Raw genomic sequence first — 24694 nt, forward strand, 5'->3', positions numbered from 1 at the left:
TTTGGTTGAGGAAGATCGAAAGAACCACAAAATTCAAATTCTTTTGTCAATTTCTGATTTTTATGAGTAAACGTACGCTTTCGCATTATGATATTTTTTGTGATTCACTATAGATGATATGGGTTATTAAAATTAATTTATTCTAATATAATAATAATAATAAACTTTCATTTTATTCATTTATCAACTCAATCACTTTATAAAATCTAAATTCATAAAAAAAATAATAAAAAATAGAAAAAATTATCCTAAAAAATAATGAGATCCCAACAAAAACGTTTATCAATTTTAATTTGAACTTAACGTACAGATCATCCAGTTGACGTGTAACATAGGCATACTTCGTTAATTAATCATTAACTGAGGAAGAAAGAACTAATCAGTCTCACTCACATAATTAAAGATCCAAAACCAAAAAGAGAGGGTTTTTTTTGTTGTCTTTTAAAAAAAATTCTCCAGGGGCGAGATGGGTATTCCACCTAAAAAAACGAATAGTGATCATTTGAGTGTTTGACTTTTTGTTCTCACTTATCAGTATCGCGAAACGCAGCAAACCGAAACCCTCCGAAAATGGAAGCGGTGGGTTCAAGGCTGGGCCGAGCCTCCTCCCGCTACGGCGCACCCACCGTGTTCAGCGGCCCCGTCAGGAAGTGGAAGAAGAAGTGGGTCCACGTCTCTTCTTCCTCTTTACACACCACCAATACCACTAACACTCACTCTCACTCCACCACAACCAACACTACCACCAACAACAACGTCAACAGCGCTTCCTCTCGCCTCCTTCTCCGCCGTTGGACACCCATCACTGCCTCCTCTGCTGCCGAAGACGACGGCGACCCACGCGATGTCTCTGACGAGCCACCGCGAAGGAAGTTCCGCTATACTCCTGTAAGTTCATGCTGTATTTTTTTTCTTCTTCTTTTAAAATTGGATTTCTTGGCTTTTGATTGAAAGTCCTAAACTTTTTTTAATGTGCACTTTGAGGGATTTTGGCCTTTTGTGTAACACTTTTTTAATATATAATTTTTCCCATTGTTCTAGTGTTTGCATGTTTGCCAGAATTGGAATTTGGGGTTTAGGGTTTAGGATTAGGGTTCAGTCCCACCTCGAAATTCAGGTTGCACAAGATCCGTGTGATTTCACACCCCATCACAGGGGCCGTGTGACGATTGCACATATAGTTTTTTAATGTGGGTTGTTGAAATAGAGTTTCTTTTCATGAATCATGACCCTTTCTTATTTATTTATTTATTTATTTTTTGCTTCCATGGTTGTTTGGGTTTCTTGTGTTGGCAGTTTTGTTTTTTTGGTAACTGTAGATACAGGATCATGAGCTTATGAAGCTTGAATAAAACATAAATTGACAATAGAAAAACCTGTTTGTGCACTAACTTGTCGGTTAAAACCCATTGTTTCATTAGAATGTTGATCATAATTATGAGTGAAGCGTGGTCAATGTGATTATGTAGATTGCTGTGCTTGAAGAACAGAAGAAGGCTGTTATTGAAAAGGTTGAAGATGAACTCATAGCTGATCGTGACCAATTGCCCGAAGATCAGAGAAATGTGAATCATGAGATCCACGGAATGCTGAATATGAATGAAATGTCAGAGGAGAGCAAGGTAACGTAACTGGCTATTTTATTGATCTGCTTTCTATATAACAGTATATGAAAAAGAATGAAAGACATTTCTTGTGATTTGAATATAAATCCTAGGCTAAATTAGACATCCTTTTATCTGTGTAACATCTTACAAAATACAAAGGTGTCAAGTGTAATGTCACCTAAACTTAGTGCACATCTTAGAAGTCAAGTGTTATCATGTGAAATTTCACTTTAGGGATGTTAATGTAATTTATCCTTTATTCAACCTATTAATGTGGATCAACTCTCTGGTAGAGTGGTAGTGTAGTTTTTCCATTTAAGATTTGTGGACAAATCAATCTATAAAATAATACACCGCCAAAGCAGAGGGTTGATCTTTTGTGTGTTCATGCGCTAAACGTTACTGTTACTGTAAGTGCTATTTATGGACTGTTATCTTATCATCCATTCAGAAGGTACCAAAATCTTTGTGGTCAATTAAGTCTCATCCAAGAAATGATTGTCAAACAAACTGATTTTTTTACACAAACCCCTTACTTTAATTACGTAACTAATTTTTGTTGCAGGATTCTAACATTGGTGAGTTGGATCTCGGTTTGAGCTACCCTGGCATCAACAGCAAAACACAGTGATGTCCAATTGGAGAAAACATACCCAGTGGTGGGTGGACCATGAACTGAGAGAAAAACCCTATTTAAGTATTACTTAAAGAAATACCATCTAGCTAAATATATGACCATGTGATGTACCATCCTATCTTGACATGATTGCAGTTAGTTAGAATCTCGTGTGCGGAGTTAGTATTGTTTAACTAGTGCTAGTAGTAGTATAAAAATCAGGAACTAGTGTAGATAAGCTTAGGTTGATAGATATATTGCTAAATGCATCATACATGGATACATCATACGTGGTGTGAGTCTTGGTTTATGTAGATATAAAATCTTAGGTTGCTTTAAATATCTAGCTCCAATTATGCATTATTATGTGCAATAGTAGATACTAATGTGGTATTGGTTAATATGATAGGTATCCGAGTCAGAAAAATCTTTACATTCTTAACCTATTTCTTGGGATCAAATCCTAGTAGAGAAGAAAAAAAAAAAAGCCAGTAGTTTGTTAACTTTGCCCAAGTCTTCAATCATTTAAACTTTTGAATAAGCTAGACTGACCTATCTTATATATTTTTAAACGGAGGAGCCGCAATTTTATTTAGGTAGAATGTAATTGATTTAAGCTCTCAAAACTTATTTTTTATTTTCGATGCTTGTTCACTTGGTAAATTAATCTCACCAGCCACTTTACTAATAACTTAGAATTTGATGTATTTACTAAGGACAAGAAGAATGTAAGAACTCCTATTTATAGAGGTGTACAGATATATTAATAAAATTATGATTGTCATTAATTATATATTTAAATTTTTTTAATTAACAAAATAAAAAATATGTATTAATTATTAAAAATACTAATATTGAAATAATATCTATTATAAAAGGTGTTCGTTTAACGCAATTGATCTCCAATAATACCAAAGGAGTTAACGTAACAATTAATTTGAAGCTGATTGTAAAACACAAAAATAAGCATGAACACGGCTGCATAATTTCTAAATTTCGACTTTACCGAAACCGTATCCGTAACTTTCCATAATATCCATGTAGACGGTTTGATCTTCCAAAGATATAAATAAGAAATAAAAAATTCTTACATGGACTACAACTGAATAATTTTCAGGCAATCAATGTAGAGGTGAGAGGTCCCACTTCAAAATATTTTCCTGGACTGAGTTCCTATGTAAAGAATAGCACAGAACAAACCAACCAAAATCCCTGGGAATCGAAACCTTAGTATGGAATCTTATTATAAAAAAATTATAAATAAAACTCCGAACGTAGGAGAAAAAGAATAGTATGTTGTGAGTGATTAATATTGTATGGTATAATTCAAAAGATTAGTGGACGTTGTCCACACCAAAAAATAAAAAACTCACTATTCAGGCATTCTCTTTTCTTATATGCCAAATCACTAAACTGCTTGTTAATCCTCTGCTTGTTGGGTAACACCAACTTCTGCCGGACGAAGAACTCGCTCATGAAGCATATAACCTGCCTGCAAAGGGCAAAAATAACAAGAAAATAATTTCATTAGCGAAACTGTGACTTTCCAATCTCATATTATTATTGCTTTTCAAAAAATAGGAGCATATTTATTCAAACAAAAAATTGCTACAGAAAAAGAATTAAGAAAGAAAATGCCTTGACAGTCAGTCATCTTTGCATTTCTTTATATGGTTTACCCTTTTTTGTTACATTGACAATAACAAAATTTGAATCTCATATCTCATGCATACCACTCAAACAGTCAAACCTCGGCATTTCTTTTAGAAGTTAATCCAAACAAGTTGTGCAGACCAGACTTCAAGAAAGTACAATTGAAAAAAAAAAAAAGCTATTTTAAAAAAAAATACACAAATAATCACCTTCCCCTGGGTTCCTTTTTCGTTTTTGAGAAGCTGATTAACAGTTATGTTATAACAGTACAATAATATTTGAACCAATTTTCAAGTAACTTAGAAGTATTTCTTTTTGCCTCAAAGGTACAATTTTAAAAGCTTATCCAAATGCGCCCATAAAATGAGATGAGTATGATCAAACTTATATATGAGAAGTTTACTATGTAAGACACATACATCAGCTAAACTTTTAATAATGCGAATTTGGGCTCAAAGAGCATGTACCAAATAGAACACATCAACAATTTTGAAGGTCAAATCAAGGGGGAAACGAAAATCAAATCACGATTCTGCAACAGAAAATACTGAAAAGTACCTTCAGAACAACTCCAACAGTGCCTGGGGGCTTGGAAGCATCAGGCATCTGGAAGATGGCATTATGCCTGTGAGGATTGAATGCCTCATTTGTGGGATCAAATTTTTCTACACCAAACTTCTTGAATACCTGCAAAAATATATTGTTAAACTTAAAGAATATGTTTAAGCACTAGCCAGAAGTTCTGTCATATGGTAGCACAAAGTCTGAGCACATAACTGCATAATAATAAGACCTTAGGCTTATATTTTTTACTTGGTCAATATTTATGACATTAAGGGACTACTTGTAATTCTTGTAAGGCAAGTAATTGGAAATGCTTTTTATAAAATAGAAGGATCATATTGTAAAATTGGTACAGCAAAAAATTCCTATCTTCTTGATGCATGGTGCAATTAAACCTTTTTTGTGGTCCCTTAGTTTTCTTCATTTGTCTCTACTCTGTTTTCTTTAATGCGCCCTAAAACCTGAGCTAAAACATCCTACATATTTCCTGTAATTGCAAACCATATAAATGTGGAGCAATGCAGAATGAAGTAAGAATGTAAATTTACATAACCATTTAAATAATACATTGGATAATTCAACAGCTTTGACGTTGCAACTAAACAGCCATAGAATCATGCTAAGCAGTCTACCTCTACAAGCTGTTTTTCAGTCATTTCAACACCCTCAAGAAGTGTTTTCAGAAGTTGTGCAGCTTCAACAGAGTCATTTGGTGCTTCAATCTTTGAAAAACTCTCCTTTACAACAGAGGAAGCTCTTCCCAAGTTATCAGCAACATCTAGTAAACTCTTCGCAAAATTCTACACCACATTTGAAAATAGTCAGCACAGAGTTGAGGAATAAACAACCGTAGGAGAAAAGGTCAGATCTGACACCTGTATAGCAAATTTTTTCGAATTCTCTGCTTCACGTCTAGTCCTATCCATGACATTCTCCATCTCGGCATAAGTACGGAGAACTTTATCCTGCATTTTCTCAATCTCTTTTTGCTTTACCTTCAAAAGTCCTTCTTTCTCAGCTGCAAGCTTTATTAAATCATCCCTTGATAGGTCACATTCACTCCCTATATCTGAATCAGAAAATGCAGGGTATTTAAAATCTCCATTCTTGTTCTTTTAGTAGATCAATTAAATTTGATACTGAAGTACCTGATTCTTTGGTCTGATCCATAGATTTCGCTTGATTACTGTGATCAGTTACATTAGCTTCTTCAGTTGTCTTTGCAGGGTCATCACTTGCAGGTTCAGGGTAAGCCGATGAAGAAAAATCAAATCTTGGATTTGAAAATGAATTTATTGGTAGGTTCAATAAATTGGATTGAATTGGAATCAGCTGGAATATAAGTAAGCACGTACGGAAGTAATCAGAATTTTACAATTCGTGACTAAAACAAATTTTACTCAATAGAGAATTTTAAGGGACAACATTAGATAGTACACAAGAACAGTGAAAAAATAGTTAAGAGATGTACATAACTAGCAGATTACAGAGTTCTAATCAATCACTATTTCTTCCATAATCATCAGGTACAACATGACTTCTCAAAACATTTGCAAAACAACTAACAAACAATATTTTTATAATGGAAAAACAAGTTAAATTGTTCCAAAGAGCTCTGGTTAACCTTTAAGAAGATTAAAAAGTTTAGAACAGAAAAAGCCCAGCTAGAAGAGATTGATTAATAGCCAACTTGTTGCAAGATAAAATTGAAGATTCACAAATACGTTACATCAATAGATAATACAAAAAGAAATAAAAAAATCTCAGATTAAAAACAATGCGAAAACCCATCAAAATTCTAGTAAGTTCTAAAACCCTAGCAAAACCCTACAACACAAATACAAAAAACGCACAGAAAAAATCACATTCTTCAACCGATTCTGATTAATTTACCTTGTTTGGCGATTGATGCACGAGGGAATGAAAGTGATTGGAGAGCGTTGTGGGCATGGATTGGGGCTTTGCGGAAGCATAGAGAAGCGTAGAGCTTCGACACAAGGACCTTGAAGAACGAGAGAAGACCCTGTATAGCGACATCGCTGAAGAGTAAGAAGAAGAAGAGGAACAGAAGTGGTGAACTGGAGGGAAAATGGGTAATTGAAGGAATTGGAATGAGAGGGTTTGGGTTTGCAGACGGAGAAGTAACGATGAATGTTTTATGAGGGAAAAGTAAGGGAAAGAAAAATGAATGGAAATTTTGCTTGGGAAGAAAGAAAACTAGACAAGTGTTCCAGCATTTGTTTTATTTTATTTTATTCTCAATTAACAACACAAATAACAACTTTGCACTGGATTTATAGATTTAAAAAAAAAATTAAGTTCTTCAGAAAATTCTAAGATAGACTTAATACTAAGGAGAAAATAGTCACCAAAAAAAATATTAAGAAAAAAATATGTAATTATAACTTATAAGATTGGAATTTGTAAGTTACCCAATACTAATGTAAAATAAAATTTTTTATTTAAATTAAATAAATATAGTATTTTTTCAAAATAAATAAACGTTGAAAAATTTATTAAAATACATTCTGAGTCACATTCGAGTACTGAAGGTCATTCTCTAAAATGACCACATACGAATGCATCGATTTTATGCTGTGATAGGGTGTCTACAAATTATATCTCGAGTGCATCCGTAATATGAATATAAGCATATCTCAGATACACTACACGTATTTTTTGATTCGAGTCAGTGTGTTCGAAATAAAAAAAATTTAAATGCCTCTTCAGCATCCGAGATATAATGAATCGATGAGTTTTACAAAAAAATGTTCCATTAATAATTTTACCAAAATAACATTTAAACTTATTAAGTGCAAATAAATCTTAAACTTCCATTTTTTTTCTTTTTGAAGTAAAATGTTTAATAATAAATTTAATTAGATATTTGTATTTAGATTTATATAATTTTTTAGACAATAAATAATTAATTCAAATATTTCTATTGATATAATAATATCTAATTAAAGAGATTATATCTGATTATACTTACATGCATATTAAAATGTTAGAAAGAGTTTTAAGTGTATCGAAAATACCAGTATTCCAATTATTTTAACTGTTGATCTAAATTATAAAAAATATATATAATATTGTTTTGTCGATTTTTAGCAAATCGATGGTGGTTCGATATCTAGTAGTCTAGGAGCGAAACCTACTCCTCTTTGTAGGTACCAATTTTCTAAAAGTGCATCAAAGTGTCTTCGATTAGACGAGTATTGGGAATAAAACAAAATAAAATGTGTAAATCAATAAAAAAACAAGAAGATAAAGATTTCAAAGAGAAAATGTGCTGAAAATAGAAAGATTTGCATTGAAATTAAAAGAAAGCAGTAGAATGCCTTCGACTAGGTCAAAGGACTTTGACATGAAAATTAAAAGATGCAGAAAAGAGTAAATTAAATAAAGAAGATAAATAATACTCAAAAGATAAATTTACTTGAAATGTAAAGTTTACAAAAGGATAAATTAAAAGAATGAAAACATGGAAAGAACCCTATAGAAAAGTTAACTCGATTGCAGACTCAGGAATTTCCTGGGATATATTCCCTAAGACTTCCTAGTATTTATAATCTACTTTAGGTAATTGACAATTTAATTACAGTTAATTACAAGATCACAGCCTTGAATGCATTCTCCTTGGTAACCGTTCCCGCTGTATTGCTATAAACGTTTCCCAAGATTTCCTCGCGTGATAGGGGCCTTTAACTTCTCCACTTCCATAATTGTTCGATCCACTCATTCGAATGTCTTGTTCGATTACCTATCTCGAATATCCTATTCAATTAGGCCTATTTGATTTAATAAATCAAACGTAATCGAATCCGCGTCGATTACCTCCAATCACATGCTTACGCATGCATCTTTTCGAAAACTGTCTCCGCCTTTCTCCGAATCAACTTACCTTTATCGAAAATATTCTTTCGATCAACAAATTGCCCCCTTAGATTAATGCGTTTGTATTCAATAGGACTATCAGAAGATGAAACACTTAATCCAAACTTAAATTTCAAACTCGTAAATCAGTAATAATTATCATTTTTAACTCCCATTAATACTGACCCACTCGACACGTCTCCCGAAACTTGCGCTTTCTCTCTACCACTTCATCTTCCTTGCGAAGTTACCTCTATTCGCATTCCTTCTACAGTAACGGCTACAGTAACACTTTAAATTCATCAATCTCACCCTTGTTCAAATCTTTCTGAACTCATTGTTCTCTGAATCCTCCTTACATTAAAACTTCCTTACAGAATCTTCAATCTCTTGTTTCCTTTTTCTCTATTCAACAATGGCCGGCTCTTCTTCTCATGCTGCTGCCCAAGACAAGGGTAAAGGCCCTGCAGTAGCGCCACCAGCTCCACCAACCCTTCATATTCTAAATCAAGTCAATGATGAAGTCATTGACGATCCTCAACTTCAAATTAAGGATACTGCAATCTTGATCCTTTTTATAGTGGGTGCAGATACTCATTGTTTCCTAGGGCCAGTCGAATCCCTAGAAAAGGCGAACAAGAGATTTCTTTTCTTTCCTAGTGCTGAGGGGGAAGATCTGTTGATCAACCAGGCTTTCAACATCTCCTATTTCATTAACCAGAAACCCTTCAGGAATAATCTAAAGATTAATCCTCGAGGATTCGACTTCACAGCCTGGTACCAACGTCTTGAACCCACAAAAAATGCTGACTGGGGGCTTTAGGAATACAAGAACTACTAAGACTTTTCCATTTCTCACCTGCAACACTTCCTTGGATGATTGACACTGTGACCTGTTTCAGGAACAGGACAACCAACAATTTCCATCTCCCTTGTGGAATGATCGGAATGTCTCTTTTAGACATAGCCGCTATCACGGGGCTTCCGATAAGTTTTTTCGACTGTACTCCTGACATGCAACCTGAGCGCCAATACAGTGTTACCCTAACCAATTTTTATAGTGATTTCATTGCCCAAAACATGGGTGAAGAAGGCACTGAGGTTACAGATGATGAGCATGTAGCCTTCTTGTTTATTGGTTGAACGCAATCCTTTTCTGTTCTCGGAGCGTTCAAATGTCAAAACTCTTTCTTTCCTTAGCTGCTCTGCTTCACGAAGGGAAAGTTCTTAATTTGGCCAAGCTTCTTTTAGGGCATATTTTTAAAGAACTTAGTCAATTTGTTCATTATCTCCAGGACAACAGTATAATCAGTACAGGTGGCCCTCTATGGCTTCTCCAATTGTGGCTCAATGCCATTTTTGAAAAGTTTATGATAAAACCTGGAAGCGGCAGTGCTGACAAACAACACATCGAAGGCTTCCGATTGGCTGACTATAAGCCCAATTTCCCGAACACACAATCGGACGAAGACCAATTCTGGCTAATTTTTTCTCTCTCTTTTAGTCTTGCAAAGACTTTGACAATGACAACCTCAATTTCTCTCCTTTCCTGCGCCGAAATCGTGGTCCTTCCTGGCTCGACCGACTACTCTTCCCCAACAATAACGAAGAGAATGAGCTTGCAAATCAGAATTAGGCAAACTTGTTAGCTGTCCAAATAATTCCTACAGGGCTGCCCCAACACAAAAAGGAAAGATTCAAAGTAACCCTGTATGCTTCTCATTTAATAGCCAGACAACTGGAATTTTCTCAAGCAATCCCAACGCCACTACCTCGAAATGGTAACCCATTCTTCCATCTCACTTTGACTTCTCAAGAAGATTTCAACACTTGCCTCTTAAAGAACCAGCAACGCAGGGAAGGTTTCAACTTCTTGGTTTATGACCGTAGTTCTTACATTACCAAATCTTGCTTCGAATGGTGGGCTGCTTACTATTCAAGGTATACTCGTACCTTAGAAGAAAGTCAACAAACTGTTATTCGAACAGCCCCTACTGCGGAAAGTTTCCCAAAAAGAACTCACAAGAGAAAAGCTGACATTACTCGACAATCGCCACACAAAATTTGAAGGACTCCAACTAAGACTTCTAGAAGGGTAACCACCTTTATTCATATCTACATACTTTAATTCAAAACATTCTGAAAATTGCATTTACTTAATAACCTTTTAACTTTGAGTTTTATCAATTGCGGCTACCACCATCAAGTGAAAGCTCTAATGGAAGTGTGCAAACCACAAAAGACATTCCTGCTGTCTCCTCTCACTCAGAAGATACAGCTGATTCGGATCCCGGTCTTCAATTAATTAGAAAGCCAAGATTCATCCAGGTAACACTCTCAATTCCATACATCTCCTTCTAGTTAGAATAAATCATAACTTATAATTGTGTACCTTTCATATCAGTCTGCCACTGCTGCTCACTCAATTTCATCTCTTTTGGCATCTAATCAACCAATCCTGCAACAGCATCATGATCAAGGACACTCCACGTCCCATGATTCAATCCAAGCCACACGGTCTACTCAGCCACTTCAGACCGTTTTTCCACGTCCCCATGTAACACAAGTGGTTGATCTGACAAAAGATCCCTCACAGCATTCTCCAATAGAGACTCAGATACTTGAGTCAAACTCACCAAACAATCAGGCTGCACTTTCTGTTGAAGTCCGAGTGGCCCCTGACTCTGATTCTGTCTCCAGAGTTGCTGAGACTAGTAATTCAGACTCTCCTCGATTCAGGGTCTTAGAAACTCCTCAAGGTTTCTCCAGTCCTCTTCAACAAATTGAATTTCAGACTCCCCTTGGACAGAGATCCGGAAACTCTGGCACTTCCACTACACCCCCAAGTGCTATTTTGGCCAGCCTGATCTTTGTCTTAAACCAAGCCATCCAGGAGGATGAAGTACCTATACCAATACCAACACTTCCGAGACCACCTGCATCAAGACCTTCGATCGATTTGAGTGCTGATACTCGAGAACAACTTCGTTCTCCTCTTAAACTCCTAGATCATCCTCCTGCTGCTTGGATCAATGATGCACTTCTCAACCATCTTTTAACTGATCTTCTAGATTCTTCTTTCGGACTCCCAGCTTCTACCCCACATTTCGCCATAATCCAACAATTCAAACAACTTGCCACTGACAGCATAGCTTCCCAAAATAGGCTTCAAGAGATTGAAAACGAATAAGCTAAAATCAAAATTGAAGTGGAGAATTGTACTAAAATTCTCCAACCAATCAAAGCTTCCCGTGAGGAATTTGATTTAAGAATCTCTCATGCTATTTCTATTCAAGCTTTCTACGACAAGGAAGATGTAAAACTTGAAGCAGAATTAGCCCGAATCAATGAAAAGCTTGCCAAAGTACGCCAAAGACGAGCTGATATAGCAAAGCTTCTGACTATTGCCCAACAGGAACAACAAAATCTTATTCAAGAAATTGTTTCGATTGAGACTAAGCAAGAAGAATATGAGAAACAACTTGATATAGTCCAATTCGACAAGTTCAAACAGGTCGAGGCACTTTCATCTTTGGACAACAAAAGGGCAAAGCTACGTTTAGATTTGGCAAGACTTTTGGCACCTTGAATCTCTCTACTTTAGATTCTACTTTTTGTAATGGTTTTCATATTTTCCGAACTCATGCATGTTTAACTTTAATTTAGCCAACAGTAATATTGCTTCAAGTATTTTCCATTGATCGAGTTACTTGTTTTTTCTAACTCGATATCTTTGATTTGATAAGCATTTCTAGAATATGTCCCTATCATTTGATACGGGCCTTCCCAAGCATGAGACCATTTGCCAAGAAATTTCGATTTCTTTTCCATTGGCAAAATAACTTTCAAAACCAACTTGCCTATACTAAAAGATTTTTCTTTGATTCGACGATTATAACTTCGAATAATACTTTCTTTTTGTCGAATTATATTTTCAAGTACCAATATCCGCTCTGAATCTAATTCATTCAGTTCATCAAACATCGCATTCCAGTAATCATCAACTAGCAAACTACTTTGCTTTGACACTCTCAAAGTATTTAAATTAATTTCTAATGGCAACAACCGCATCATGGCCATAAACTAATTTATAGGGTGAAGTACCCGTTGACCCTCTCGGCAAATTTCGATAAGCCCATAATACCTGGCTTAAAGTCTCATGCCATGTTCGAGGCTTATTACCGATATGCTTTTTAATCAAACTTATCAGAATCTTATTTGCTGCCTCTACTTGCCCATTAGCCTGTGCATAATAAGGAGTTGAGGTAACCATATTGATATTCCTTGAGGCTGCAAAATTTCTAATTCGCTGACCAGTAAACATAGTTCCTTGATCAGTACTTAATGTTTGAGAAATTCCAAATCGATGAATAATATGTTCCTCGATACAGTCTATTATTTCACCTTGACTAAGTTCCATTAGGGGAACTGCTTCAACCCATTTTGTGAAATAATCAATTGCTACTAAGATAAACTTGTGTTGTTTTGATGAAGGAGGGTGAATCATCCCAATCAAATCTAAAGCCCAACCTCAAACGGCCATGGTTTTATTATCGAATGCAATTCAGACGCCAGGATCTGTTGTATCGAACCATGCTTTTGACATTCTTGACATGCCTTCGCATAATCGATACAATCTTTTATCATAGATGGTCAATACACATGATTGTGATATAACACCCATTTCATCTTTTTCCCTACCTGATGGGCACCACATATCCCATTATGGACTTCACCCAAAGCAATGTTCTGATCATCTAGGCTTAAATATATCGATAAACTCCCATCAAGCCCTTTCTTATACAACTCACCAGTCATTAAGACAAAATTTATTGCTTGCAATTTTATCTTTCTATCGACTGAAATACTGGAATCCCTTAAATACTGAGCAATAGGCTTTCTCCAATCAGTACTTTCTCATTCATCTATGCACAAAACCTCTCTTTCATTTGCAAACACTAAAATTTGATGAACACTAGCCAATTTTTTAAGAGTTTCCGGACCGATTCTATATCTCGAAGCAATTTGGGCCAACTCATTAGCAATTTCATTATGAATTCTGGGGATGTGAACCAAAGAAACGTTTCGAAAGAAGTTAACAACTCCCAAGTAGTTATTAAGTATTTATGTAACATCTCATTATTGCACTTAAACTCCTTCGATAACTGCTTTAAAACCAACTGAGAATCCCCTAATATTTGAATTTTCAAAGCTCCTTTACCAATTAATATTTTGAGACCCAAAATCAAAGTTTTGTACTCTGCCACATTATTTGTCGATTTTTAGCAAATCGATGGTGGTTCGATATCTAGTGGTCTAGGAGCAAAACCTACTCCTCTTTGTAGGTACCAGTTTTCTAAAAGTGCATCAAAGTGTCTTCGATTAGACGGGTATTGGGAATAAAACAAAATAAAATTTGTAAATCAATAAAAAAAACAAGAAGATAAAGATTTCAAAGAGAAAATATGCTGAAAATAGAAAGATTTGCATCGAAATTAAAAGAAAGCAGTAGAATGCCTTCGACTGGGTTAAAGGACTTTGACATGAAAATTAAAAGATGCAGAAAATAGTAAATTAAACAAAGAAGATAAAGAATACTCAAAAGATAAATTTACTTGAAATGTAAAGTTTATAAAAGGATAAATTAAAAGAATGAAAACATGGAAGAAATCCTACAGAAAAGTTAACTCGATTGCAGACTCAGGAATTCTCTGGGATATGAGTGTGCTTGAGTGTTTTTTCTGAGTTCAAAGTTTCAACCTCTATTCCCTAAAACTTCCTAGTATTTATAATCTACTTTAGGTAACTGACAATTTAATTACAGTTAATTATAAGATCACATCCTTGAATGCATTTTTCTTGGTAACCGTTTTCGCCGTATTGCTATAAACGTTTTCCATGATTTCCTCACGTGATGAGGACCTTTAACTTCTCCACTTCCATAATTGTTCGATCTACTTATTCGAATGTCTTGTTCGATTACCTATCTCGAATATCCTATTCGATTAGGCCTATTCGACTTAATAAATCAAACGTAATCGAATCCGCGTCGATTACCTCCAATCCCACGCTTACGCATGTATCTTTTTGAAAACTGTCTCCGCCTTTCTCCGAATCAACTTACCTTTATCGAAAATATTCTTTCGATCAACAAATATATATTTATTAAAATCAACTGTTAAAATAACTAGAACACTCATATTCTCAGTACACTTGAAATTTTTCTAAAATGTTAATACATGTTTGGTGTTGATAAGACCACTGAATAATGATTGGATTGGTTACACAACTCGCTCCATCTTAGTGCACTTTTGCTTGATCCACTGAAGAAACAGTGAAACACTAAGACCCAGTTTGGGTAAATAACTTAAATAAGTTCTTTTGGAAAAGGAGCTTAAAGTATAAGGACTTTTATTAATAGTAGCTTATAAATAAGTTATTTTGTGTTTGGATTTTTAACTATAGAAGTACTTATTTTTAAGTTGTAGCGTTTGGATAAATAACTCAAAAAATACAATTTTTTTAACATAAGAGAATGGATATTAAAATAACGATAATAACAAATACTTTCCATTATTGAAGGTTAATTTTACATAATCAAATCACTAAAATTACAATCGATCAGGCAATTGATTCTTTATTTGTTCTCTAATTAGTTCCATTTTTCTAGTACTTTCAGCATTCGGTTCTTCCCACATAATATCATTAGAAACTGGTTCTTCTACTTCACCTTCACCTTCACCCATAAGATCAAAATTTTCATAGAATTCTTCAAATTGTTCATCGCTTGTGTCATTCCGTGGAATAAAATTGTGTAAAGCCATACAAGCACCAATAATTCATTCCAATCAGCTTTAAATTTTCTTCCGGACTTGCCACTTTCATGAATTTGTTGGGGAAGAACATAAAAAAAAGAAAATTATAAAACTAATTATAAAAATAATAGTAAGTTGTATAAAAATAAAATCACATATAAAAAAAATAAAATTAAAATCACATATAAAAAAATAAAATTAAAACTGAGATTTCATAGCATACAAAATATTCAATACAAATTTAATAATAAAAATAGAATGATAAAATGATAAAAAAAAATACCTGGAAGAAATATATGCTGGTTCAGATGGAACAGAAGATTGTGGTGAAGGGTCAATACTTCCAGCAGATGAATCATTACATGAAAATGGTGGTGGAAGACCAACACTTCCAGTAGATGGAACATTGCGTGAGGATGATGGTGGAAGGCTGGTGCTTCTAGAAGATGGAACCTTGCGTGAAAATGGTGGTGGATGGCCAGTATTTCCAGCAGAAACAGGAAACATTTTTCCATAGAATCAAGAACGAAAGTAAATTTTTTGTTTTGAAATCAATTTTTTTTCACGGAAGTGATAAAATGACTTATCAAAAAGGAGAAAGTCATCTATTTTTACTTCTTCCAAAAGCTATAAGTTAACTTTTCGGAAGTTAAAAGCTCTTTTTAAAAATAGTGCCAAACACGCTTATCGTAACTTTTCATAATTCAAAAGTAAAAAAAAAAAAGTAACTTTTGTGCGTTCCCAAACGGGCTCTAAATCGGCCGGTTGGATCGGACCAAAAACGGACCGATTCATATAAAACGACGCCGTTTTAATTTTGTAAAAAAAAAACAAAAAAAAAAACACAAACAAAACCCCACCCACCCCACGCGAGTTACCCCCACCCCAAACATCCCCTCCTTCGAAAGACACACACAGCACAGCAAGCCCCAGCTCCTTCCCAACCCAAAAATCCAGCTTCCTGGACGGAACCACCGTCGCCGTCCGTCTGTGTCGGAGTCTCCGCGGCCTCTTCCTTCTCCTTCTCCGCGGCTTCTCCCCCTTCTAGCTCGGCACGTCGTCCATTCCCAGGTGAAATCGCTGCTCGAGGCCTCCAGCTGGTGCCCCGTGGTGTCGCCGTCGTCTGGCCGTCGTGTCTTCGTCGTCTCGCCGTCGTCTTCCTGCTGTCAGTGGAAGGTTAGTGTAACTGTGATTTACTGATTTCTATTGATTTACTGGTTTGTAGTTGAATTTGTGATTTGTGATTTCCATCGTCTTTTGTAATGCTGCTGTTATTGTTACTTGTTATGCTGCTCAGTGTTTTGAATTTGGAATTTGTTATGCTGCTGTTGTTGTTACTTGTTATGCTGTCGTCTGTTACTGATCAGTGTTTTGATCAGTGTTACTTGTTATGCTGCTTAGTGGAATTTGTGATTAGTGACTTGTTAAGCTGCTGTTGTTGTTATGGCACTGTGATTCTGTGATCACTGATCAGTGTTTTGAATTTGGAATTTGTGATTAGCGACTTGTTAAGTTGCTATTGTTGTTATGCTGCTGTATTGTTATGGTACTGTCACTGATCAGTATTTCGAATTTGAAATTTGTGATTAGTCAAGAAGCAGTTGCTGATAACAATGCATCTTGTTAGTAATAATTCGCCTGCCAATCCTCCTAATTCGAATGATGCGACTTCGGAGTTACCTTGTATTGACTTGCATTGTCTGGATGATCAAGATGGAATTTTGGTTCAACACAGTGAGATAGCTTTTTGATTAACATCAAATCCTAAACTTAAATCGTATAAGCCTAATTTTTGTCACCAAGAAATAATCCAATTAGGTTACTGATTCCTTTCTTTCTAAGTTACTTGTTAGCAATTACAACCTCAATTGCTTCTTGAACCTCCAAAGTTTCTTTCGATGTAAATAGTTTTTCGAAGAAGCTCCTCATCATTACAAACTCAATTTGATCTTTCTCCTCAACTCCTCATATTTGATACCCAATTCGTCTAGAATAGAGTCCACCCAATTTCTCTTCTTCCTTTGTGACCTTTTTGGATGGAAGAAATTTAAATTTTTGTCTCCGTTTTTTAGCCAATTCGTCCTAGACCTTTGCTACCACCAAATCTCTTCCATCTTTAATTAGGAGTTTGTCTAATTCAACTTCTTCAACTCTTTGTTTTCTCAACATCTCTTCACTTTGTGGCTGGGAGTTGAAACAATTGTTTTTAACCGACATAAGCGTCGCTGTTAAACAAATATGATTAACCTTAAATTAGGCGTTAATTGAACATCGCTTATTTACTCATTGACCTCTCAATATTGGTATAATGCAACATTGGCCACCGAAGACTTAACCATAAAACAATGCCATATCATTAATTATTAATACAACACACTAGGATGATTCACAAAAAAGATCATATGACTCATGCACTTGTGTGCTTATAAAAACATACTACAATGCCAAAATTGCCATGAAACTTAACCATAGGGGTTTCTAAAAGTCTTCAAGAGGTTAGGAATATCATAACCTAGCATGTCATCCACAGCGTCTATCAATTTTGGTCTCAATCTCTCAAACTTGTCGATGTTGTAGCCACGCAGTTTCTCTCTAAATTCCTCAACATTTGGAAAGTCACCAGGTGGTAAATGGAACTCCCTTTGTACCTATTTCAATTTTCAAATTTTACCACACATTTTAGATCTTCAAACATTATAATATTACCACCAACACATAAGTAACAACTTTTACAAGAATTTTATAATATTACCTTGGCGAATTCTCCTTCCAAATTTGCAATGAGTTTTTCTTGTGCTTTAGTTTTGCCCATTATTGAAGGCATTTGCTTTTTAAGATGACTAATAATGTAAGCATGTATCTTAGCAGCTCGAGCACGTTTCACGAATTCGTTGATCTACATACATAACATGCACAAATTTTACCTAATTACTATGCAGGCAAATATATTCAATAAACAATACATATTTAAATTAATGATTAACTAGATTGTCAAGTATGAAATATGTACATAGAATTAAACTACAAAATTGGCAACATTAATTTTGTAATGATTGACCTACAAAACTTGTGAAAACAATTTCCTAAAAGCTAGGTTTGAGAAAAAGACTAATCGGCCGGTTTAATCGAGTAATTTGAAAATTGACCACTTGGCCAATCCAGTTTGATAAGGAAAAAAAAAATAGATTGACAATGAAAAAAAACTTATTCACAAAATTTAAATTAAAAGAACTATTTTTAAAAATATATATTTTATTATATTTATTTTATCTCAGGTTAAATTTATAAGTGTTTGAATTTCTAATTTACCGGTACAATAACAAATTTAATTTTTAAAACCTTGCGTAAAAGCACTCTCAAATTAATAGGATGAATTATAAACTAGTTCATATTATAGTTCACCATTTAATTTAAACATATATATATATATTGAAATTAATTCCTTTTGGTAGCGTCTGGTGGAGAGATAGAGACGGAAAGACTGAAACTGAGAGACAGAGATTGAAATAAATCTCAGTATTCTGTTTGGTACAAAGTGGGAGACAGAAACTAAAACGAGAATAAAACTCTAATTTAATTTGCACAAAAGGTAAAATTAGAATTAATTGATTGAAATAAGGGTATTTTAAGTATAAAATGTTATTAAAGTTTCAGTCTCCATCTCTAAAAATTGTAGTCTCCTGTGTCTCTATTTTTTGGAAGTACTGAAATACTGAAATTTTAGGAATATAAACAAACATGATACTGAGTCTCAGTCTCCCAGTCTCTGTCTTAATAACTCAAAACAAACGCTACCTTTTATACTTCTCTCAAAAATTAAATTTTAGGCAAAATATAAAAAAAACTCACTTTTCTATCACAAGCTTTTCTTGGTATATCTTTTAGATCTAAAAGAAGGTCATCTTGTTCCTTCTCAAAGAGTTCACCACCAAGAGGACCATTGTCTGCATAATCTATTGGCTTGTCATTGAAGGAGCTACAAAAATAAATTAATTTTTTTATTACCAAATATTTTCAATACGAATAAAGATACAAATGGATAAGATGGAAGACATGATGGTACCCAATATAGACACGCATAACCTCCGGAGTATTTAGAACCTTCCCAAGTGACCACATTAATGCTCCATAAATCCTCATTAACTACAACACATACATGGTAATGCAAATATACACGTTAGATTTGAGTTATATCCATATCAAAAATGGTGGGTTGATAGCAAAAATTTTTTAGCTAAAATCAGTTAGAATTTGTTTTATTTAATATTTATTAATTACTGTAACAATTAATGAATATTAAATAAAAGAAGTTGTTTTAATTTACTTGTTGAGTATCAACTTGGTGTGCCTTATTTAGAACGACTCGAGTCTTGTCATCATGACCACGTAGGGATGATATGACACGCTTGAATTCATCACTAACATCAAGCTTATGAGGATCAAATAGAAGCAGTATTAAATCACATTTAGCAGCAAACCATGATGTTACTCCAGTAAAATCATATGCTCTTTGTGTTCTTTGTTTTTCTCCGGATAGAACTCCAGGGCTATCTACAAATGTAATTTCTTCTAGTAGCTTTATTGCATAATCAAAATAATAATAATTAATTAGTTGCTTTCAAATTGTACCAAGAAATTAAATAATCTCATTATTATTAATTATTATACTTACAGGATGAGGCATTTGAGAGCACTCAAATTTTGACAAAAAAGCTGAACCAAAACTTGATAGACCACTAAATGGCATGTCTGCTTGAACAGCAATTGTATTCCCAGGAATGCTTCTTTCATCTGGTCCAGCCTGAACAATTTATTCTATTAATATTTAAATATATATTATTTTTTGAAAATATGAAAATTTTAATTTTTTATTTAAAAAAATGAATTAGGTTTTGTCACCAAATTTCAACTACCTTTAATAACCTTACAACTTAGAAAATAAAAAATCTCAGTAATAGTAGATATTAATATAAGAGGTAAGTACATACCATAACAACAACAAACCTATCTGTTGTAGGTTCTGGTCCAATGTGAGCTCCTACAAAAATGCATGTGAAAATATTAGCATTTTTTTTTTCCAAAGTTAGGAATGACACTCGAACTTCCGATTTCTAAGTGAGTAGAGGGAGACTTGCCATTATGATAAATGTTAGCGCATATATATATTGAGAGTAGAGAACTACTTGCCTGGATAATTAGTATTTAGCATATGTTTGATAAATGTTGTTTTGCCAGTTGAGTATTGACCCAAAAGTAGAACCATAGGTTTGGCATCAAAGTCACTATTTGTCTGCAGTATATACAAGTATTATTGGAGTAACAATTAGCTAGGTATCTTTCTCTATATTTTTATTTGAAGGATTTAGTTTAGACTTTGTTTGATTTATATTTTCAATATTTTTTCTTTTTAAGATTTTATCAAAGAAAAAATAAAAATAAAAATAAAAATTGAGATTTTATTATTTTTATTATATTTACTATTTTTTTTATAAAATTTTAAAAATAGAAAATACTAAAAATAAAAGTAAAAATAAAAAACCTTTTTTTCAAATCAAATAAAACCCTACTTTATCTTATTAAAATTTTATATTTTTTTTATAGTATCGTTAATGCTCTTAAAATATTTTTTAATAAGATCTGAAATTTAAGTTATCAATATACATTCAATGCATTCACATCTTCAAAAGCTTTCATTATAGAGTTTAGATTAAACATTCAAATTGATCTCTTAAAAATTTTATATAAGATATTTTATTTTCTAATAAAAAATTATTCTTTAAAAATCTTAAAATTTGCTTCCAATAAAATAATTGGTCTATTCAGTATTTTGAAAGATAAAATAATTTGTCTTATAATAATATTTTTTTAGGACTTAATTATCTTATAACAAAATTTATCAGAATTTATTTATTTAATATGTATATTAAAAATTTAATTAAAAACAATTAATTAATTTATTTAACAAAATAATTTTTAAAGACTTCTAGCGATTAAAAATTTATTGCAAATCAAAGTATTTGACCTTAAATTCGTCGAAAATCAGATTTGCTGTACACTATAATTTATTAACAATATATTAGAGTCAGAGAATTGGTTAATAAAACTCTTAATACATGAATAACACGATGGATTAAAGAAATAACACGAATTCTATAAACAAAAAAGGTGCAGTACTAACCAATAAAGGAGAAACAAAATCATTAAAGCGGTAAGTGGCTTCTAAAGGCCTCAACTTTTGTATATACAGTTTCTTCAAACCATCGATAATTGATGTCACGGCGGAAGCAGGTATCTAAAATCACAAACACTTAGTCTAATTTCTATAAGAAGTGAAGCAATAGGAATACATTTGGCTATTTAACTAAAAATTAATAACAAATTTTCAATCAGGTCCTTTTATATATATATATATATATATTAATTGAGTTTTTACAATACTTTTAATTTTATAATTAGGTCATTTTCATGTTAAAAACGTTAAAATTAACAGAATATTTCTCTCAAAATACATGTGGTCAAAGATCTAATTAGGTTTTTAATTATGAATACCTTTAATTTACGAAAAAATTATTCAGTTAACTTTAATATTTTTTATACTAAAAAAGATCTAATTATAAAATTAAAAGCAATGTAAAGGCCCAATTAAAAGAAAAAAGGTATAGAAACATAATTGTAAATTTAATAAAATTATAATGATCAATAAAATAATTAAATCATAATAATATTGTACCTAAATTCCTGAAGGTTATTTGGGGTATTTCTTAAGTCAAGAATGGGGTGATGAGTTCAATTTGAAAGAACCTTAGAGAATTGTTCTTTGCATTTTCCATTTTTTTTTTCAAAAATCATAGGAACTCATCACATAAAAATACCTCTAAACTAATTTTGCAAGAAAATTATTTAGGTTATAATTAGTCATAATTTAAAATGTAGAACATACATACATATATATATATATATACATTATTTTACCTCTTAATTAATAGATGAGGATAATAATGCACACCTTAAACTAATATACAAGAATAACAAGATATATCTACCTTTTGTGACGACTTTGATGCAAACCATTTACTTGATATTGATGGAGAGGGAGAGGGAGGAACTGCATTAATTACTACCAATTAGTGAAAACCTTTCTTTAAAAAAAAAAAAAAAGTTCCAACAACATGAGAAGTATATTACATACCATTACTAATTGTATCATTTTCTTTGTGTTTATTCCTTTTTTTCTACACAACAAAACCCAAGTGTTGATACTTTTGCTACCAAATAAACATAATAGCTTGACATGATTAAATAAAGATTGAAAAGTAAATACTTACTGCTAGCAATTTATCTAAACCTTCCATTTTGGGAGGTTTTAGGTTTTTCAAATAATGACCTAAAACAAAAGTTAAGCTTCTCTTAATTAACAATATATCAAGTATATCCTCAAAATTAACTCAAGTAGATAACATGAACAAAATGTGCATTGCAAAATATTTAATTGTTGGAGATTTAAAGTTATTTAATCAACAATAATAAACGACTAAACTTACAATCACTAGAGATCAAGTCATGTGTAATTGGTTCCCCAGATTGGGCTGCTGACATTAGCTACAATCAAATTAAAATAACTAAGTTAGACCTAAAAATTTATTAGCATTAATTAATCTTTAAAATGGAAAATTTAACTTTTTCTTTTGTATTTGTGTGTGTCTATGGCTGCGTTTGTTTACAGAGATAGGACACTGAGACATGGATACTGAGACACAAAATCATGTTTGACAGAGGAGACATAGACAGAGACAGTATGTCCAGAGACACTGAATTAGTGTATTTTGTATCCATGACACTGAATTAGTGTATTTTGTATCCATCCTGACAGGAAGGACACGGAGACACTAACAAGGGACACAACTTATTTTTCATTCTTTTTTTCATTATTTTTATTAATTTTTCATAATTATATTTTTTTATTATTATATTTTTCATCTCAAATTTTTTGAATGAAAAAAAATGAGAATAAATTAGATTTTCATAATTTATTCTAGTTTATCACCAAACAGAATACAAGAACACAAAATTTTGTGTTTCTGTCCATCAATGTCTTGTCTTGTCCTATTCTCAGTGTCTTGTCCTGTCCTGTTCTCATAAACAAACGCAACCTATGTGTTTAATTACCTGCATAGCAATAACAAATTCTTGGAAATCCAGATATCCTTGTCTCTTGGTATCTGCAATAGCCCAAACCTAATTTTGCACCAGAAAAAAAAAGAATTCAGAAATGATAATGAATAATATTTCAATCAAAGTATTATTGGAAATTCAAGATAAACATATTATAATGTTTGTTCTACGAGACACTTCCAAGAAATGAAAAATCCTCCTAGCTAACCATTATTATGATTGAAATTAACAATCTACAACGACATTATTCTTATAAAATTGAAATAAATAAAATACAAACCTGCCTAAGATCTTGTCGTGACAAGTTAGACATGGCAAAAAATTTGGTGGCATCACTCCCTGTAAAGCGGCCATCACCATCTGAAAAATGATACCATTTATGTGTTTAATTAATTGTTCAAGAGCATTTGGAATTGAAAAAAACAAGTACTTATTAACAAAATTAAGGGTTAATACCAAACCCTCCAAATATTTTCAATTAATGAAATAGAAATAACATAAAAGGATATATAAAATTATAATTCAAAGAATGAAACCTGAATCTGCATAGTTGAACCACTCTTGGTAAAGCATTTGTTGATCTTTGGGGAATGAATCAAATGGGACAATGGCAAGATCCATGATGTGAATTTAAATATTTAATTTTTAATATTTTTTGGTGAAGACTAAATGCAAGGAATGAAGGTTTGAGAGGTTTTGTCACCAGACAAGGATCCTGGATTCCATTATTTTGGCATTGTGTTCTTGTTAGAAAAGATTATTGAAAATTGATGCTTTTATCATTTATATTGATTTCGGATATAGCGCATGAGTTAATTTGAATTCTCACTAACAATATCATCTGAATGTGCCAGCAAAAAAGATAAAATAAGAAATTAGTGGTGTTTTCTTAAAATTGGTCATTGGTGAAAAGAAGGCATAGTCAGAATTAGTATATATGTGATGACTCATTATCATCATAATGTAAAACAAAAGTCCTTGCCTAAATTGAACTTCAATCCAATTCACTCACTCATAATTTTTCCCATGAGTTCATTTTATTCACAAAAAAAAAAAAAAAAAAAAAAACGAATTCCAAATGGGTGGTTATTGTATTTAATAATTTACTAAAACATATGCATAATCTGTTTGGGGCCACTTTATATCAGGTATTCATTGAAAATATATTTTATTAATATATATATTATCTTGAGAATAAAATTATATTTCTCATTTTATATGTATATGATAGTTTACTTGCAATAAATAATATGTGGTTGTTAAATGAGGTGAAATAATTTATTTTAGGCATTTTGATATAAAAAATATAGGTGATACAACATTTTATTTTATGTTATTGGAATAAAGATTTATCGAGATAATTATAAAGATATGTCTCAAAAAGTCTAATA

At 32.8% G+C, this 24694-nt stretch overlaps 3 protein-coding genes across 3 annotated transcripts; 1 reads left to right on the plus strand and 2 right to left on the minus strand.

The window, feature by feature from the left end:
* Positions 1-377: 377 nt before the first annotated feature.
* On the plus strand, positions 378-2563 carry LOC107621393 (uncharacterized). The gene is made up of 3 exons (XM_016323442.3): positions 378-888; positions 1470-1622; positions 2173-2563. Exons 1-3 carry the CDS (start codon positions 571-573, stop codon positions 2236-2238), a joined length of 537 nt encoding a protein of 178 aa, XP_016178928.1. The 5' UTR covers positions 378-570; the 3' UTR covers positions 2239-2563.
* Positions 2564-3436: 873 nt separating this feature from the next.
* On the minus strand, positions 3437-6707 carry LOC107621305 (grpE protein homolog 2, mitochondrial). Its single transcript, XM_016323363.3, has 6 exons — positions 6334-6707; positions 5589-5772; positions 5316-5509; positions 5073-5240; positions 4435-4563; positions 3437-3715 (listed from the first exon to the last, which is right to left on the minus strand). The coding sequence occupies exons 1-6, from the start codon at positions 6475-6477 to the stop codon at positions 3644-3646; spliced, it is 891 nt and encodes a 296-aa protein (XP_016178849.1). The 5' UTR covers positions 6478-6707; the 3' UTR covers positions 3437-3643.
* Positions 6708-17593: 10886 nt separating this feature from the next.
* LOC107621212 (EH domain-containing protein 1-like) lies at positions 17594-23975 on the minus strand. The gene is made up of 16 exons (XM_088501000.1): positions 23840-23975; positions 23584-23663; positions 23298-23366; positions 22673-22730; positions 22457-22515; positions 22321-22363; positions 22175-22236; positions 21310-21423; positions 20319-20421; positions 20120-20169; positions 19804-19932; positions 19456-19707; positions 19195-19274; positions 18981-19107; positions 17884-18027; positions 17594-17779 (listed from the first exon to the last, which is right to left on the minus strand). Exons 1-16 carry the CDS (start codon positions 23922-23924, stop codon positions 17594-17596), a joined length of 1641 nt encoding a protein of 546 aa, XP_088357126.1. The 5' UTR covers positions 23925-23975.
* Positions 23976-24694: the final 719 nt, after the last annotated feature.

The sequence above is a fragment of the Arachis ipaensis genome, chromosome B1, assembly GCF_059453495.1.
Source record: "Arachis ipaensis isolate K30076 ecotype BB chromosome B1, ASM5945349v1, whole genome shotgun sequence".
Lineage (NCBI taxonomy): Eukaryota > Viridiplantae > Streptophyta > Magnoliopsida > Fabales > Fabaceae > Arachis > Arachis ipaensis.